Consider the following 19849-nt stretch of genomic DNA (forward strand, 5'->3'; position numbering starts at 1 on the left):
GGGTCTGTCTCTGGGCTGGCCAAGGATAGTTATTAACGAGACCTTGCAGCCTGCAGTAATGAATTCTGACAGCGGACTGGCAAAGGGCAGTGATTCAGGAAACCTGCTTATAACATGAGGATTACCTGTACTGTGATTTGTTGCTGCACCTTGCTTCTTATTAATCTGTGGATTTGCCTTACCAGTCTATCAAAAGCTTCTCCCAGGATAAGTGGCAGAGCCTCTGGTGCCAGTTTTTCCCTTATGAAGTTTTCTCAGAGCACTGCAGCGCATTCAAAAGGACAGACTCTGCCTCCCCAGCCTCAAAAGGTTTTCTTGGTATTTCAGGAAGTGCTGGAACTTTATGCCTTCTCTTCGGAGTCTCCTTCTTAGCATCCTTGCTGGGGAGTGGAGGTTGGCCTTTTTAGAGAAGGGGAAACTATGGTGGACCAGTGCTGATGTCTACAGGTTACTGTGGGAAACAGGTCCTGAAGGCTGGGCTAGGCTTTTGTAGAGATGCTTGGCTCTGGATGCCAGAGGAAGAAAAGTGCCTGAAGTTCTTGTCTGTTCTCCGGGTGTTCTTCTAAGCAATGCAGTTCACAGTTGGAGAAACAGTCGAGGGTCAATGACTCCCCATGAAATGGGAGTGCTGTCAGACAAAGAACAACTAAATGATCTCCTGTATGTCTATTTGTTCCATGTTCTGCTCTTGTGTGGCTCATGCCAGCCTGTCAGTGTTCAATTCCCTGGCCCTTTGCTGGAGGAGTCATACTCTCCAAGCTGTAGCATAAGCCACGAGGCTGAGGGAGCACTTCTGGGGTGCCAGACCTTGCCCATGTAGTATATAAACACAGGACTGTTCTTGCTTTGATAGGTTTTGTTAACACAAAGTCCTCGTCTGAAAGAGTAGCAGAACAAAGATCTGGAAAACAGGAATGGTAGAGCCCTAAAGACAGTCCCTGCTTGCAGCATGTGAATTGTGAATGATCATGGTGGATCAAGTGTGTTACATTGGGCAGCACAGACTGAAGACTCTGGCTGGACAGCAGCGACATATGTTTACCTGTTTACCTTGCCCCCTCCCCACCCCCCCCCCCCCCCCCCCCCCCCCCTTTTAGTTTGGCTTTCAGAGGACCCCATCTCTTGGAGTCCTAGCTAACGTATCAAAAGACCTGACTGTGCCTCTTATGTTAACTGTGTGAAATCTCCAGATAGCTGAAATTTGCGGCAACAGCTTGAAAAAGAAATGAGCAAATATTCACTTCAGCTACCATAGGGAGCGCTGAACGTGAACTCACATTACATGTTGTAAAATAAAGTGGAAAGGGAATGGCTCATTATTGCACATCATTTGTTCTTAATAACTCCATATGAAATTAATAAACCTTAAAACCCCAGGTTTTAGAAGTTGTTCGAGATAAGAATCATATGATAGGGAAGGGGAAATAGGAAGGGTAAAGCATTAGGGCTTTAATGCCTTATGTTTAACAAATGATCTAAGCAGCAGTTTGTAATTTCAGTGGTTTCATCTCCTTAGCTGTATATTAAGCTTCAGCATTATTAATTATGTTGAAAAAATTCTTCCTCTGACAGTGTTGGGGAAGTTGAGGCAGGTGTGCTTTTGTGGGACTGATTTTTTGCATCATCTCCGTGACCACTAGCTTTGGTGGAGGTGAATTGCTGCCTTGCCAGGAAACACCAGCGTTTTACAAAGAGTTTTTGCTTAAGTATTGAGGTTCCTGATTCTGCATCTCCAAAGGTCTCCAAGGTTTTCAACTGAGATAAAATGAGAGGCGTTGACAGACATCATCTTTGTGCAGAGCAGGCCTAAATTCAGATTATTTAGGAGTAATTAAAATATGAAGTGGGATATCCAGTGGCTCCAAATCTGTGGGGACTAACTTCTTTTGGAGTGGCAGCAGCAGAAAGATCCCAGAAGTGCTTCATCCTCCATTCTCTCTGCCTGCTCTTCATAGTAGCAAGAGGGCCTCCTTCATGTGAGAATCAACAACAGAAAGACACATTCTCTTAAGAGACACAAGGGTTTTAGTAGGGATGGATGTCCTTCAGCTCTTGTTCCAGAAGATGCAGAGCACCTGCAAGGTAGGCAACTGGCATACACATTGTCTCGTCTTGGCTGAGCTCCCTGCTGTTGGAGGTATGGAGTTACCTCCTTACTGATACCACTGAAGCATGATGTTGCTTGAGGTACGTTTTCTGCTTCCTTACAAACTCATGATGATAATTTTATTTGGGTTACTGTTATGAGCTTCTCTCTTCAGAAACTCCTGAAAAAAGAAATGTAATTTTGAAGTATTCACAAGGGGTTAATGCCCCCAGTGCTCACTATAGTGTGTACTTTGAGTATGTCAAGCCTCTGCATGAGGTATTTTTTGATTTTTTTTATAGAAATTTGCATGTAGGGATACTGTGTACTATGGCTGACAACAGAAATGCTAAGGCTGGTCTGCGTCTATCCCCAAGTGCTAATGAGTGGCACCAAATCTGCTCAGACTTCTGTTTATAAAGAGGTTGTTCCAAGCATTCACCCTTAGTGAAAGGTCTGAATGCAAATCAGTCACATGAGCAGAAAAGGAGAATATTGCTAAATATATACACTTTGAGATCCCTGAAGGGAACCTCATTTCAGTGAGCCTAAATACATTCCGAAGTGGCAGACTAAACAAAATACTTCAAGAAGATAACTGAAAAATTAAACTTTTTCTTCTTATTTAGAAATGCTGTTGACTGTGACCAGGGTCGCTGCATTTGCTGGATGTAGACGAATCATCTATAATGAAAGATTTAGCCATTGAATTTTACTTCTTTTCTGCTTTTGATCTATTCACAAGCTCATCAGGAGATTTATTTGTTGTTCAAAAATCTCCCGGCATTTCTACTCAATAATGTTCCCACATGAATAGCTGTCAAATAGCCGGTATTGCTTGATGTCTGGACTCTAACATTGGGCTCTACTGGCTAGTTGCCTGGGTTACCTGCGTTATATCTATCTGTTTCTTGTAGTGGAGCATTCCTGATACTACTGAACAGACTTTGAATTTTGAATAATTCAGTCAAATGTGAAATGCCAGCTGTTTTTTGGTGCCTATCGATGTCTTTGAGACTGAAAAATAAGCAACTGTTCACAAATTTATTTGCATTAGCTCTGAATGAAGAAAGAAAGCACAAATGGGAGTCTCTAATATCTCTGAATCAACATTTGCTTGCAATTTGAGCAACTTTCATAGGAGGAAAGAAAACACCTTTACTTCATTGATTCTTAGGACTAATTTCTAACAATGGGATTTTTGAAAGTCTTTCAGTTGTATATAACTATTTTCTTAGGAGAAAATTAGAACTATATGAGAGATTTAATCTCTAGGTGAATAATTTTAGAGCTAAAATATCAAAGGTTTCTTCTAAAATAAAGCAATTAATCTTTGCATATTCTGAACATATCACATGCATCTGAATTAAGAGCGGGCTATTCAAACAATTTAAATCCAGTAGAAAGAACGTAAAGATGTCTTCTTAAGGATATTTATTTGGCACTGGTCTGGCAAGTATTTACACACATTAGTTGTATGGTCTTCATGGCAATTGTATATATATATATATATACACACACACAAACAATTTTATATATATATAATATATATTGTGTATATATATGTAATTGTGTATATATATATAATGTAATTGTTTGTGCTACTACAAATGGGCTGCAGCCCTATCCCATTAGCAATTCCTGTAGTGGTGAATATTCCTGTCCATGTGCTAGGGGCTGCAGTCATGCAGTTACTCAGTCTCTCCTTCTTCCCCCTTGCAACAGGGAGTGCAAGTGAATCGGCTCTTGACATGGCTGGTGTTCTCAGGACTTGTCCTGACAACATCTTTACAAGGTACTTCTAGAGAACAGATAAAATCTCATGTTATACATCATGCTGAAAATTGCCAAGTGAACACAAATATCAGTGTCTAAGCTATACCATAAGAAAACTAAGTGAAGTAGAATGGCTTGAAAGGCCTCTTTATGGCCAAGTCAGATTCTGAAGTACTGACTCTGTGACATTAGCACCCAACACCCTGCACTAGCTCTTTGCACAGATCCCAGGAGGGAGACATCCAAATGCAAGATGATGTGATGTGAGGAGTGATTTTCAAAGCCTTAGAAACCAGTCAGATGGGGAGTGTTGAGCTTATCACACCTTTTTTCCTGCCTTTGAAAATTTGTAAACAACCTTGAATAACAATTGGGGTTTTTTTGATAGCTGTCACAGCTGTCGCTGATTTTTTCTTTTTCTTTTTGGTAGTCCAGTTTATGATGCAGGACAGTACCTGAACATGAAGAATAGACAATTGTGTTTACCCTGGAGACCAGGTGCCAGGGCTTGATCTGTTCTGTATCTTTCCTGTCAATAGTATGGCAAGTGATCTGACTCTTACAATTGTACATATACTGGACGCACCAGCTACCCCAGTATCTTGTCTCTGACAGATTTCTGGAGGACAGTATAGGTCTAAAGCCATACAGTGGTGATATTTTCCTGGTGTACTGCTTTAGTTGCTGATGACTTTTTGATTTAGGGACTCTGAAGGAAGAGATCTGCTATATTAGTACCTAATAGCCCTTAATAGCATTTTCTTCCATAGGTATGTTTAACGATTTTTGAGTCCACGTAGACAGTTCATAAGCATGACTGTAAAGTAAATTTTGTGTACTTTTGGTAAATAAGAGAAATAAACTAAAATTGTATCGTACACGGTCCTGTGCTCTTGTCACAGTCTTGACCATTACACTGTTGTCTCTTGGCTTTAAAATTATTTTTAACCCTTCATTTGCCACTTCAGTTCTTCATCTTATTTTGCTGATTTGGCTAACAGACCAGCATTTTAGTGGAAGGCTCTTCAAGAACTACAGAATTTATACAACACAGAAAACACCTTTCCGACTTCAAGAGCCTACCTATATGTTGTAGCAAAGCCAAAGATGTGGTGGAACTGGAAGTAAAGAGAGATGACAGGATATTGCTGTAGCTTGTAGAGGAGCCACACGCCTGGGGCTGCAGGCTGGGGAGTATGCCCCAGACCGGTCCAAGATCTGAAATCAGAACGTGAGAGCCTGCCTGCCCCTATTTGTGCTTGCATTCACCAGCCTACAGGTAATGACAATGTAATAATCAGCTATTTGCCTTCAGGTGAGGCTTTAAAAAAAAATTATTCATCTGAACAACCATTTTTTTGTTCAGTCATTCCCACTCCAGTGCAGTTATCCTGTATATACTACAGTATCCCAGTCTGTGCATTTTGCCATACAAAGAGAAGCCTACAGCGGGTATTGATGCGTCTGCGTCTGGTCCATGAAAAGTGTCTCTATGCAGTTAGTATTTAACCTCCTTATCAGCATACCTTGATGCTTGCAGACTTGAAGAGCAGAGCTCGCCAAGGCCTGTGGAGCCTCCTGATGCACCGAGCTGCCCCTGCGTGTCTGTCTGTGCGTGGGGGGGAGGGGGGAGCCGTGCGTGGCTGCCTGGCGAGCTGAAGGTGGCAGCATTGGGTGAGCTATCTCATTTTCTTAGCTAAGCGGAGCTCTCCTAAGAATCCCTCTTAAATTGTAGTTGTTGCGTACGGCGAATTTATCAAAAAATCGGCTTTTCATTTGAAGGGCTTTTCTTAATGCTGCAGCTTAATACCACAAGTTAGTAGTAGGCAGATGTATTTTATCATCTGGTCATTTTGTATGTATTTTATTTGAGTTAGTTATACTGAGAGTGCAAGGCTTATCAATATTGAAGACGGGCTGTCATCAGCAAGTGTTGGCTCATAGATATGACTCTCTTTTATAATAGTAACAATTATAATAATTTTTGAGCCTGAGTAAAAAAAAGCTTCGTCTTTGTGTGCTGTCTATCCATCAAGGAGGAAGTGAAATCGAGTTCTCTGTCTTGTGAACACCCTCCCCCTGGGCAGCAGGGATTGCTCTCTCCTGTGCCAGTATTAGCTCTCTGCCTCCTGCCCCTTCCTTCCCCATGACTGTGCATCCTCAGGGGAGCGGAGAGCATTTCTCTTTTCTCTCTCCACTGGCCCTATAGATGTCTGAGTGGGCATTCCTCTGGGAGGAGTGTGACATTGGTTTGGTCCTCCTCAGCCTGAGGAAGGTCTACAGTAAAGGTGTCCCACATATGGGGTCAAAGTCATGGTTGCTCTTACAGATCTACAACAGACAAACACCAGAGCCTCCATTTTTAGCTGCTGTTTTGGTTTTAAGATTGCAAATTACTGCAATCACTGTGCTTTATCAGGAGCCCAGTCCTGCTGTGTATGTCAGGGTGTTCATGTTCAGAGCATAAGAATTACTGCCCGATGGGTTCTTGTAAGAGAGTTGAGGGGAAGGGGGCAAATTCAAAGATGTTGGTGGGTTTTAAATGTAAAGCTGAGTGGTTCATTGCTGACAGTGGCAGCGTGTACAGAACCAGGACTGTAGCCTCCTGAAGGTTTTCCTGGCAAAATATTTAGGTAGGGAAACTAAGTGTCTCCTCTTCTTGGTGATAGGTCTCTCAGCTTCATTCAGCACTCCTGCAGTGATGCCTTTGTCATTTTGTGTACCTGGCTGCTTGTCCTGAGATGTCTTTTTGGAAACCAGCTGTCTTGGCCTTCCTCGAAGTGATGACATCAGCTCATTGCATCTAATGAAAAATTTTATGCTAGCTTGTCTTATCAGAGTCAATAACAAAGCCAGAGGTGGAACTTCAATTTTTTTGTTTGACAATGTTGTGCTTTCACCTCCTCTTGTGGATATCTGTGCCTTTGACTGCTGTGATGGAATCTGACTCAAAACATTTGAAGTTACTGCAACCTTTCCTTCTTCCCAGCTGACTTAGCAGGATTGGATCAGACACAGGGCTCATGGTTTTTATTACACCCTTCTACATAGTGCCATGCTGCATGAGTCAGTAGCTCTATAGGAAATTTTATAAGAGCCAGAGAAATTAATAATTTCTCAATTTCTAAACATTTGTTGAACTTAAAAGTGCTGCTAATTTCTGCTTTTTTGCATTTAGTAGGATACTCAGCTTGGAAGAGTGGGGGTTTAAGGAGGAAATGGGCAAGAATAAAATCATTGTGTTAGGATCCATACTGAAGTTATTCAGAATAAATTAAGATTTAGTACCAAATACTTGGCCAGTTCTTATTCTAAATTCACATTTCCTGCAAATACATGTAAATCTGTTAAGTTCCGTGGAATTATGTTCCTTTGAACAAAACCTGAAATTGTCAGATAATGTAATAAACGCGCGCACACACACACACACGTATATAGGTAGGGGTATTTTTTTGTAAGTTAGAAAACTTCCTAAAACCCTCCTATGTAGAAATAGTTACTAGCTTAATCTCAACTGTTTGATCTAAGGTTAAAAAGTAATCTTGATTTATCATAGCAAAACCAAACCAAAACTCGGTACCATAGCAGAAGTGACTGTTGTCTTTTGCTGGAGAGAGGGCTATATGTGCTTCTTAAGGTCTTCCTAACATTTAACTTTCTTGGGCTGATACAGCAAAGTTACAGTACTCTTATGCCGATTTAACACCTTGCTTTCACAGCTTCTCATCAGTTTTGCAACTCAGATATGTTATATGATTGAATGGAGACTAAAGAACAGTTGTAATGGATTGGTTAAGTGAACTCATTCAACTGGCTGTGTTTTTCTTTCTGTAATTTAAGAAGCCAAGTGGCATGTTAGTTCTTCATTTATGACAGAGTAAGATCTAGTGAAGACTAAGGCAATGGCTCAAGAAGGCTCTTAAGCACATACATGTACGTAAATTCATTCTAACTCAAGACAGCACTTAAATAATGTGCCAGACTTTAAAGTGTCGTCAGCTTGAGCTTAAAGCTGAGTGCTCTGAACTCGATCTCAGAGGTCTTCAGAGGTTCCTAGACAGGCAGACCAACTACCGTGAAGGATTTTATTTTAAGGCACCTCATTTATTTCAGAAGGTTTCAAAATCTCTGCAGATTACTATCAGTACCTTTGATACCTAAGTGATCTTGCTTGTCTGTTCCTAGCTGGCTGTTCCTGTGAACTGCTTAGGTGCCCAGAGAAAAAGCCGGATCTCACATTTTTGTGCAAAGCTCCTTTACTGCAGAACATGACATTTAAAGTACTTATCAGTAATAACATACTTTATCTGAATTTATATTAAAGACATGAAATTCTGAAGAAGAGAGGCAATCGAGTGAATATGGTACCGATCGTCATTGCTGAAGTGCCTGTTTGCAACTACACTATATGTATCTGTATATTTTACAGTGCTATTTTTTCACGATTGAATTTGGCCTTTGCAAGCAAGAAGGACAACTACGTGCTTATGGGGCAGGACTTCTGTCTTCTATTGGTGAATTAAAGGTATGTGCCCTTAAAGCAGAATCTACTTTTGTTTAATCTTAACAAAATAATAGTTGGATGTAAATCTTTTGATTTTCAAATAACAGGTAAAGTTCTTAAGATAAAAAGCTTACTTTCATAATGTGATATTGATCTAAAAGCTTTGTTTGAAATATCACCTGGCACTTGAAGCATGAAATGGATTTGTAAGGCCTGAAGTACCAAAGCAACTATAAAATATAAAATTTATTTCTGTTTGAATTTGCATTTCCTGTAAAAGGAGGCTCGTAGGTTCTAACAGGTAAGGGTGCCTTGGGCTCTGAAAGCTTTCTTTAGAACAGGAGCATATACTTTTAACACACTTAAAAAAATGTTTTGAAATCAGACGTGATTCTGTTGTAAGTAATCCAATGTATTTCAATGGATTCGTTATTGATACTAGAAGAACAATATTTATTAAGGTCCTTATTCAGTAGGTTATTGGTATTTAAAATTAAAGAATGCATATAAGCTCATGCTAGACTTGAAGTACATGCCTATATGATAATTCATAGAGCCCTGTCCTTATAAAGGTGAAAGTGTTTAATCTCGCCCAGCTCAAGTAGTTGTGGTGGATCATTTATTGCCTCTTTTTATGCCTAGAAAACATAGGGAACAAGCAAAAGCTATTTTGTTACAAGTGTAGTATTTTGGGACATAATACATCTCTCTGTTGGCAAGATGGGAGGGAAGGGGAAGAGGAGGGCAGAGTACTGTCTTCTGGGACCCAAATGAACTCTTGGTGGCTTTTCAGGTAAATGTTTGGTTTTAGAAAGCATATACAGAATAGTATTTACAAGCTGTTTTGCAATATATATGCTGTTTGTTTGTCTTTAGACATCTTCCCACCCTCCTGGGCTGGCTTTCAGTGAACTATCTGGCAGTTTAATAGAAGTATCTCAGTCTGGTTTTTCTGTTTGTTTCACTTGTAACCAAGAATATTCATGGTGAATCTCATTAGTCAAATTGCTATTCTTTCATTAGTAGAAAAAAAGATTGAAGAAAATTACCTTCTGCAGTATTTTTTCTTTGCATTGCAGTTGTTCTAAGTTCAGTGCATACTTCAGCCACAGAAGCATTCTGTATCAGCCTGGCAATATTTTATACCCGCAGTGCAAAGATGGTTAAATGCAGAGAGATGAACATGTCCCACTTATTCTCCTGTGGCCCAACATCATTCAGTGCTGAGCCCCAAACTCTGTGCAGGATTCTGCAGAGAATCAGGCCTTTTATTTAAACGAACAGTACAGTCATTAGGTGATGACCCTGAAAATACCTATCACATCATTTACAAAATCTAAGGGCATAAAACCAAGGAAATGAATAGTCAAGAGCATAATAAATCTTCTACCATCAATGTCATAAACAAACACATTATTCTTGTCAAGCGTGCGTAGTTTGTTACCACACATTTATGACCCCAAATCTGTGTTCTTCACTCGGCAATAATCTCAAAGTATAAATGCAAAGAATAATCCCTTTGAAAAGTGACAGTAAAAATTAAATAATGGGCACTTTAATGGACTATATTGATCTGCTTCAAAGGTATGGCCATATATCATAATAATTTTGCCATAAGTCAATATTATTATATACTTTTCTATTACACTACGTATATATTTCATAGATGTGAAGCCAGAGGGGACTATTAGATCATCTGGTTTGACCTCTTGTGTATCATAAGCTATTAAATTTCACCAGATCTTACATATATAGAGCATAGGGACTTAAGTTAGACATTTCAGTTATTGAGAGACTAAGCACTTGTGTGCTGCAGGCACAGAACAGCACAGCACCATGCCACAAATAGCCATAGCCTCCATGAAGGAACTGATAAGGTGAAAAATGTCTGGAAAGTCTGCAGGACTGCGCTCCAGGGTAGAAAAGAAGAGAAAACATGAAAAAAAACCTACTAAGTTTTCTGCTAATCTGACCACAGGAGAAGCTGTTTCTAGACCAGAAACCTGTCATAGAGTGTGCTTCTTGTCAACAAGATATATCAGGCAGGTGCTTAGGAAGGAGAATGTCTGGGCACTCACTCATGACATCGGTGCACAGCCTTGCATCAAGCCATTGCCAGTCTCTGATGTTTCCTGGGAAAGCAACCTCCCTTTCCTCCACCCTTATCTCCTAGCACCTATTGTGAGGGAAAATTTCTTCCTTGACCTGAAGGTGCCTGACAGTTAATGCTAATGTAATAGACCGTAGTTGAGATCCTGATGATATCAATACCATGATTGTAACTGAAATCCTAATGAATGACAGCAATTGCTCTGAAAATGATGACAGAAATACTGGCTGTTTCTGTGGTGAGTGGGGTTGGAGACTCGGATTGCATGGCTGTGAAGTCTGACCCTCATGTGTGCAACACTCATACTTCTCATAGGAGTCAGAGTGAAGAAGTCTTCTCAGGAATAACTACTGCCATTCTTAAGACAATGCTGATTGTGGACCCATAATCCCTTCTCTGAAGAAGTTCAAATACTTATTTATTCTTGTCACTAGGAAGGTAGATCTTGTTTCAGTTCTGAATTTTGCTACCTTGACTTTACAGGCATTTGATATTAATATGCTTTTGTTAGCAAGAAGAGAAGCCTTTCTCTAACTGCCCTCCCTATCAGCTCTCTTTTCAATGCAACACTATTCACAGGAAATAAAACAGTGGCTGATTTTATTTATAATTTCTAGAAATTTCTAGAAATAAATGAGTCGTCCTGTTTGCAGGGTTGAAGTGGCCAGCAGTATTTGGGCCCTTCAGATTAACGAATGGCTTGTTCAGTCATCCCTGTTTCTGTATCACGCTGCTCCATTTTGCAAATCTGGTCAATAGCTTTAGCAACAAAACTATAAAAACTAGAGAAATGTGGGCACGATCTTATGAATATAGGATTCCCTTCAAGTCTTTTTTCCCCACTCATTATTTAGACTTCAAATTTCAGATACTGAAAAATGCAACTCCTGATGTGCATACTATGGAACCATCAAGTGAAAAAAAAAATTTAAAGCACAACAAAATAAGGAGGAAGAGAAGATTAAAAATGAAGCCTGGGGGGAAATGAATAATACAGTAAGTAGTTATAAAATGTTCTGCCTAATATAGTCAGGTTAACTCTAGCTAACGCTATTATACAGTATATATTTGGGGCTTAGACATAAGGCAGAAATAATGTACATTTCAATTATTAAAACTATTTCTAAAAGGCAGTCCAAATGTCTTCAGAAACTTTAATCCATTTACTTTGTATGATGCTCTCTTGAACTCTTTCATTAAAGGAGTCTCCTATCAACTTGACTTGGCTGTAGATCAAGTCATATATCCCTGTTATATGCTTCTATATTTAACAGAGAGGTAGACTTCAAATCTTTCTGTCTACATTTTTAAAGTCAAATACAATATCTAGTCATATTTTGTTTTAACGATAATTTGTGTTAAGAAGAGCCAGCCTTAGCCTTTATAACCAATAAGATTCAAACACAAGTTTTGGCCCAGTTTTCTGAAGAGGACGAAGACAATGGATAAAACAGCTCCTGGATCCTAGATGCTAATTTTAGTGCTCTTTTTAAAAAGAGAGTCTTTTCCTTATTTGTCTAAACAATATATTAAAGTGTTGATGCAAAAAAATTGACGAAATAAAAAAAATTCTGGTAAAATTAGGGCACAATCAGGTTTGCAACCTATGTTTTAGATAACTAGAAAAACATCTAAGAGCAGGTTTTCCACGATTCTGTATTCCCCACCAGAAGAGCAAGTTAGTAAAATCAGTACTGGCACAGACACAGCTTCTCACCTGTGTTCTTATTCTGCCCTCCTGCACTCTTCAGACAGTGCAGTATTTATAACTCATCTCAAGTTTTCCCCTTGATAGCTGAAGATTTTTCTTTTCTTTTTTTTTTTCTTTTTTTGTGAAACTGAGAAGCTCTAAATTGTATTATTACACTCCATTTTTTATACTCAAAGGAGAAATTACAAGACCAAAGCCTTTTTTTCATGTGTCAGTGATAGTGGTCACTTAGGAAATGATTCACGGTTGCTCAGTGTAAATGCCTGGTGCCATCTGAGATGCTCCAGTATATCTGACCAACCCTCCAGCTGACAATCCAGAAATGTGTAACTCTTCTTTAGATCCTGTGCTGTATCTTCCATCCCTGTACAGACACGTCAGATATCCTGGGTCCTAGAGACCAGACCTGCGGCTAGGTACCTCAATCTCCTAACCTTTGATTGAGCAGGGAGTGTTGGCATTTCTTTAGTGTTATGCTTATTTCCAGTACGGTAGTTGTCTAATTTTTAAGCTGTCCAGTTATCTGATACTGCTGCTTTTCCTGGGAATTGGTGATGATTCATTTGGAAGTTGCACTCCAAACTCTTGTTGCTTGAACTGAAGGAGAATCACCAATAGCTGCATTAGCATAAGCAGTACAGTTTGTATGAATGGGGCATTACAGACAGTTATTACAAATCCACAAGATGGTGTGATGCTCTATTTGACCAAAAGCTATTTTCCATGTGATTGTTAGCCTTGACATCTCATTGGAGGTGGCTCTTCAAGAAGTTTCAGATGGAGAAATCCATACTGGATACTTACTTGTTTGAGTTCACTGAAGAACTGAATGTCCAAGCAAAAAATAAGTGAGTAGCATGCAAAAAAAACCCAAAAAAACCCCAACCAGGCCTGAACTTGAAAGCTTTTAGACTCACCAGGTGAAGGTTTTTTTTGAGATTCTGTACTTCATAATGCCGAGAGTGCCAAGGACCAACATTTTAGAGCACTGTAAGGTTTCTGAAAAAAACTAGTTTGGCTTTGAGTCAGTGTCCTGACCATGCTAGTTTACGATAGGCGGTTGATGGTCTGAAGGTTTGCCTGCGGACTCAAATCACTTGCTGAACTTTGGCATTGCTGGTGTCAGCATATCAACTCAATCATAGATGTTACAGATGCCAGGCTGCAGAATTTGAAAACACCATCCAGATTTGCAAAGATGTTTTCCATGGCTTTGGTAGCCATGACAATGCCTACTTGATCCAAGAGCCGGAAGATCATACCCTAGAAGGGAGGTAGGTATCTTGGGTGGGAATTCATCAGAACTTAGGCACTTCCTTCCCAAAACTGCAGTCCTAAGAATAACTGGTCAGTTGTCACCTTACTTTGCAGGCATGCCTGAATTCTTTACTTTCTGTTTCCAGGTTGCGTGATCCCAGTCTCTACAGAGTCGCTGTGTGAAGCAGCAGCTCTGCTCCTGCAAAAACTAAACTGGGATCCAGAAAGCAGGAGTCATTGCACAGAGATAATCTGAGGAGAATTAACAAGAAAGGCTTTCTCAGAGGACATCAACTGTGATAAAGAATTAGCTTTTGCTTCTCTTTAAACTCTTCCCTTTTATAAAAACAGGGTTCAGGGATTAGAGTAGTTGTTCATGATGTAGGAGCCACAGTCTGAATCTGTTCTTGCCTCTGATGACTTCAATCCCAAGGAGTGGGCCTGGCCCAGCAGAGGCCGTTAGTGAATGGAGGAGAAGAGGAGAGGACACCACCATCATGCTTTCTGTTGAAGCTGACACAATACAGGAAAGAATCCATGAACCAGAAGTGGTCACCCACTGATTCAGTTCCTAAGAAAACATGGCCCACATCACTCTCTTGATTCCCTGCACAGGGCTTCACTAAGACCACCCAGACTTTTAAAACGTTGTGCTTTAGACATTTGAGGCATCAAGTCTAACCTGGAAGTACTAAGGTATCTTAAGAGGAGATGTCTTTATCTATAGTTAACTTCCCAGGAAGCCTATTATAATTCCAGTCAAGAAAAACAAATTCCTTATGATAGAAGGAGGTAAACACTTAAATTTACTGGCAGTCAACCACGTCACGGCTCAGCAAGGAGAAAGGGACAACAGGGATACAGACAGGGGCCAGGCGAGGTGAGCCGGTTCCTGCAATCCATTTAGAAGATAATGCTCGTTAGGACAGACCTTTTTTGATTTTTGTTTTCAAAGCTGTTTAACTGGTGGCTGGCTAGAAACAGCAAACCTTGTGAGAAGGAAAATATACATTTACTAAAGAATGTTAATTCCCTGACATTTTAAGATTCCATGCATTAATTTTTCATGTATTTATTTTTGGAGAGAGAGGAGGTGGCAGGAAGAGGTTCTTGTTCCCTGTTTTGTGTCCTGTTATTTGGAGACTGCAGGTTGAGAGCTAGTGTGATATTTTCAGAGCCTTTCACAGGGATTTAGGAATGTGCATAAGCAAGAGCTTGGATAAAAGGTGTGGCAGATACCTTAAGGTTAATACCTTACTCCGCTGTAAAGAATGTCCATGCAGAAAGAAAGTAAAGAAGAAAGAGGCACCTTTGGAGCTCAGGGATCTGCTTCCTCCCCATCATTTCTCTATGCTTTTCATGCACATCTTCACTATGGATAGATATTAGGGGACTGAAGAAGGTTGAAAGTTGCCTAAAAATGCTCTCCTTCCCTACTTTGTACTTCTGTACAGAGCACTGAGAATGAAAATATGTGTGCTCTGAAAGTTAAGGTAGATCCATAAGCTAACACAAGTATTCAAGTGGAAAGGGGAGCTAGAAAAAGATAGTGTTGGAAAATGTCTTGATATTTGATTTTCAGTTTTGAAACCTCTGTGTCCTTTCTAGCGGCTTGTGGCAGTCATATAAAGAGAAAGGGTAATCAGAATCTCTTCTCTGGGTAAAAGCATTTGATGCCTCATCTGCCTAGTCTCTGCTCTGTACTTATCTATGCCTGCTATTTAGTTATTTTTATCTTGCAATGCTATATGAAGCATTATTGCTCAGCTGTACATGGCAGAAGGGTAATGCATTTCATCAGTATGCAATAAATTAGTGTTATTTAATGGGTTTTCAGGTACATAGTTTCACTCTTAAACTCGCTGTCAGGGCACTAGTGTATGATTTTGGCCTAAAAATGTAAAGCACATATTATTGGTATGGTTTGGTCAGCCTCAATTCACCCACCAAGATGATGATCAGTTCTGCCAGTTAAGTGACATTTTGGGGACATACATATTTGTAGCTGTATAGATAATTTTCCAGGATGACTTTCCTGTTTCCAGCTGAGGATTTAGGTTTGTGTGCCTACTTGGCAGGTACATTTCTAATCCTTTCTGTTATTTTAATAATTATTTTTGGGAAAAAAATTACTCTCATAAAAAGCTTTTTAAAGTAACAATTTATTTATTCTATTCAAACTGAAAAAGCACTGAATATAAACCAAGAGAGGCTACCAACTAATGGGAAACATACAGCACAGTGATATAAAAACTGTATATATGAACAGTTGTATAGATACACAGCAGTATCAAAATACATTTTAACAGATCCTCTAATGTATTTTGCAGCATGCTCTCTCTGACAAGGCCAAGGTTAAAACATTTGATCCAAAGACAACCTGTTTGCAAGAATGCCTTATCACTACTTTCCAGGAAGCTTACTTTGTTTCAGAAAGTTTTGAAGAAGCCAAAGAGAAGATGAGGTAAATTATTTCCCTTGACTCAAAAATCTAATTTTCTCTTCTTTAGTGGTTGGAAAAAAAAAAGTGTTAATTTTCTTTTTTCTTTCAGGGACTTTGCCAAATCCATCAATCGTCCCTTCTCTGTGTATTTCAATCCATATACACAAAGCATTGAGATTCTGAAGGATACCAGGAGTATAGAAAATGTTGTCCAGGACCTCCGCAGTGATCTAAACACTGTTTGTGATGCTTTAAGCAAAATGAACAGATATTTAGGGATTTGATATGTGTGGCGCTGTGATTTGCTGTCAGTTGCTTTTCCTGTAGCCAGTCTGGTAACATCACATGATATGGCTAACTTCTCAAACCCATCGATTTTCCCTTTACAGCTTGGGCTGTGGCTTGCATCATTGTGTAGCTCTGTCTAATTGTAATGTGCAGACAAACCAAGGCAATGCTAATTTGTAAATGCAACATGGAATGTGGCAGAATATAATCATCAATTCCTCAACACAATGTCGTGTACAAGTACACCGTTAAAAATTTGCCTGGCAATGGTTTTGTTTCCATAAGATGATTCACTTTGATGTATAAGAAATGGTGTTGCTGATTTCATTAAGTCTGAGTTTATTTCTTTATAATCCCTTTCCTCCCATAAGAATCCGGAAAAAAATTAGTTGCAACATTTTCATTTTCTTTGTAAGAGAATCTGTATTTCTTTCTATAGTGGTGAAGACAATGTTTTGCCCGTATATCTGTAACAGAACTGAGTGTCTCTTGTGACAACAATACAATTTATATTCCAATGCTGAGGTCAGGAAGGCTATGTATCAGTACTAAAAGGTCTGTGGAGACTACAGATCATGAGAACTCCCAACTGACAAATGTTCAATGTGGCTGAGTAATTGTAACGCAATAAAAAAAAAAACCACCTCTGACAATTCATGAGGAAAGGTAGTTCCTAGTTCATGTGTGTTACCTGCAACAGTCCTGAGCATACTTCCTCTGCGAGGGCTATCTGGAAATAAGAAAGGAAGTACTTGTGTTAATTCCGGATTGTTAGATATGAATATAAAGCCCTTCTACAGCAATGTGTGCCTTCCGCATTCCCTTGTCTTTTGAACATACTCACTCCTCTTGCATTTCATGCATAATTTGCCTTTCCTCATTATGCCACATTCAACCTTGACGTGGCCATGCATGACTGGGTCTGCACTGTATCAGTATCAGCACATATAAAAGGGTGAATAGGGAAGTTAGTATTTAATTATAGACAAGTGGTTATCAGTTAGTAAATTACTTGTGGAGTGATTAAATCATAGAGACACCCAAGCTGCCTAGCTTGTTCCAGATGGATGTAGGCAATGCCTGAGTTAATAAACTCTAAGTTAGCAAGGTCTTACAGAAGTACAAGCCCTGTCTGGGGAGCACAGTGCAGAAATGTTTGAGCTGGCCTTTATTGGGAAGCAGTAATTATGCATGTCTTTCCTTTTTCTGGGTTATTCAATTCTCCTATTAGCCAAGATAGTGAAGAGTTGACTATATTGTATGGACCCTTAATGGAAGCCATATGGCTTATGCAGATCATGTCAGTGTGGGTGAGAGTGTCATAACTTGTCTACCTATATGGAAAATAGGTATCTATTAAAGCTGCTCTCCCAGCTGAAAGAGTCATGCAGCTACTCTGAAGAGTTGCTAGCAATTTCAGCCTTAAAAGATCATTACTTGATAGTATCAGCATATCTTTAAATAAGAGGCAATCTATAAGGATAATTTTCACAGGGAAATCTGCCACCTCCTCAAAGATAAGTATGACATAACAGAAAACGCTCTTTCCTCCCTGTAGTCCCTGCTGCATTCTAATGCTGCTGTTAATAGGGTGTGGAAAAATCTGGTTTTAGATTTAACTGTGACTGCTGTTGGTACAAATGAAGAGCTGTTAAATTATCCCATGGGGATCAGTATGCCAGAGGAGTTTTTAACTTCCCGGCATTAGTGCTGACTCCATTAGCTAGCACTTTTCACAGAGGAATTGCTGGCAGCCTTGGCGTGGAAGTTTCTCCGTGTTTCTTCCTATGGAATCTGGTGAACCTTTCATAGCCCTTCCTGGAGAAAATAGACTGTACTGCGATTTGCTTTAACTGGTCTGAAAAAAAATGTCGTGCAAGGAGTAGTATATCTTAGTTTAAGAAATGACAAATTATTGTTGCTTGCTTAAGTAAAATAAAGCCACAAGTAACAAAGATCCAAAGCTTACAAAGTTACTGAGGCTTTCCCTTGAATCAGAAATACGCAGGAAAACTTTAAATCCTTATAATATATGGATTTATTCTTGAATTTTCTGAATAGCTTAAAATAAGAATACCACAGCAGTAAAACAATAGAAGCATATCTTTGTTTTGTTTTATGCTGTTAGCAAGTAAATCTTATTATGGATTAGGGAGAAACCCTTGAAATCCAATAGTCATTTTAGGACTAATGATGGCAAGGAAACTGTCTACAATGAAGATATAATGTCAATGAAACAGAACATTGTCAAAGGATAATGGGCTCCTGCTGCTAGATATATGCTTAATCCAATGATTTTATTTCTATTATACAACATGATTAAAAATAAATTAAATATAATGGGCTAAGGAATAATAGTGATTTAGAGAGGCAATTGCTCATTGTTCTTACATAGCAAAGCTGCCTTTTTACAGGCTGCAGAGCAAACTGGCTTTGGGCTTCAGCCAGTCAGGAGCCAGGACTGGGAAAGAATGCTTTAAAAAGTGCACTATTGCACTTTTATGAATCAAATAGTTCCAGCTTAGCTGAAATTTTTCTTTGCAGTTTTTATTAGCAAATTAAGATCAGCCATGCAGCAATCTCCTTGGATGACAAGCTCATTTAGGCGTAATGAGGGAATTATTGACAGTTATCAAATTACACTAACGTTTCATTTAAAATAAGCCATATTTATCTAAGGTGCCTGTTTAGCTTTAGCAAGCTGGACTCTGGAAATTGGACTTCTGGCTTAGGCTCATTTATTTCCTGTGTAATTCTGAACTGATGTTTTATGGGTCTGAGATATATGCACTTGCTTTGCCTGCACAGAGTAAATGGGCCCGAGCTTAATGAATGTAAAGCATTGCAGTGTTTACTACCATGCAAAGTCTGAAATGAAAAACACTCTGAGACATTGTAGCAAATACAAATACCAAGTTTCATTTGCAAACGAAGACATGGTTCATGCATTTCGTTTCATTTGTTTGGCAGAGGGGATGAAGTGGGGAAGGTGTTAACACAATATATTGTATTTTCCCTCTCTAGTCTTCAAGACCTCTTTAGAAGCCTGTTTTAAGTTCAGCCCTTCAGTACGCTTTCACAAAATAAGGTGCCTTTTCCTTTCTTCTTGTTGTGACATCCTAATGTGATGGAGAAAATTCCAGAAATTTACTGTGCTGTAATGTATATTTACTGATACACTGTAATGGATTACAGAAGAAAGTTTCACATCTTTGAAAGGACAGCCTGGCTTAGAGAGCTAAGGCTGCTGAAGGCTTTCACCTACAGGCTGCTGGTGCAAATCCAGCTCAGTCAGCAGTTACTGAAAGCTATCACCAGCCAGCAGCAGCCTGGCTTCTGCGTGATGAACTGGGAAGCTGAGATTGCTTAGTCTGGAGGAGACTGAAGGGAGATATGATAACTTTTTTCAAACACATAGATACAGCAGCAAAGAGGAAGGGACAAACTGTTCTCCAGCCTCAAGAACTAATGGACTTAAATTGCAGGAAAGGAGCGTTAAGTTACGTAACAGTGAAACATGGGGCACAGATTGCCTAGGGAGGCAGCAGAGCCTCCATAATTTTTTAAGAGAACAGGTTAGGCTGCTATCTCTTAGGAGTGATACTAGCACAGTCGGTCCCATCTGGAGGCCAGGGAAGAGGCTATATGATGTCTTGAAGTCCCTTAGAGCAATT

At 39.5% G+C, this 19849-nt stretch overlaps 1 protein-coding gene across 1 annotated transcript in view; it reads left to right on the plus strand.

Moving 5' to 3' along the window:
• The window catches only part of TPH2 (tryptophan hydroxylase 2), a 48392-nt gene extending 31085 nt beyond the window's left edge, over nt 1-17307 (plus strand). Inside the window, exons 7-9 of the mRNA XM_040596945.1 lie at nt 8292-8387; nt 15775-15908; nt 15997-17307. Of these exons, the coding sequence (XP_040452879.1) occupies nt 8292-8387; nt 15775-15908; nt 15997-16171 (405 nt within the window). The 3' untranslated portion in view covers nt 16172-17307. The remainder of the gene's footprint in view (nt 1-8291; nt 8388-15774; nt 15909-15996) is intronic.
• The last annotated feature ends 2542 nt before the right edge of the window (nt 17308-19849 follow it).

This window comes from Falco naumanni, chromosome 5 (assembly GCF_017639655.2).
Source record: "Falco naumanni isolate bFalNau1 chromosome 5, bFalNau1.pat, whole genome shotgun sequence".
NCBI lineage: Eukaryota > Metazoa > Chordata > Aves > Falconiformes > Falconidae > Falco > Falco naumanni.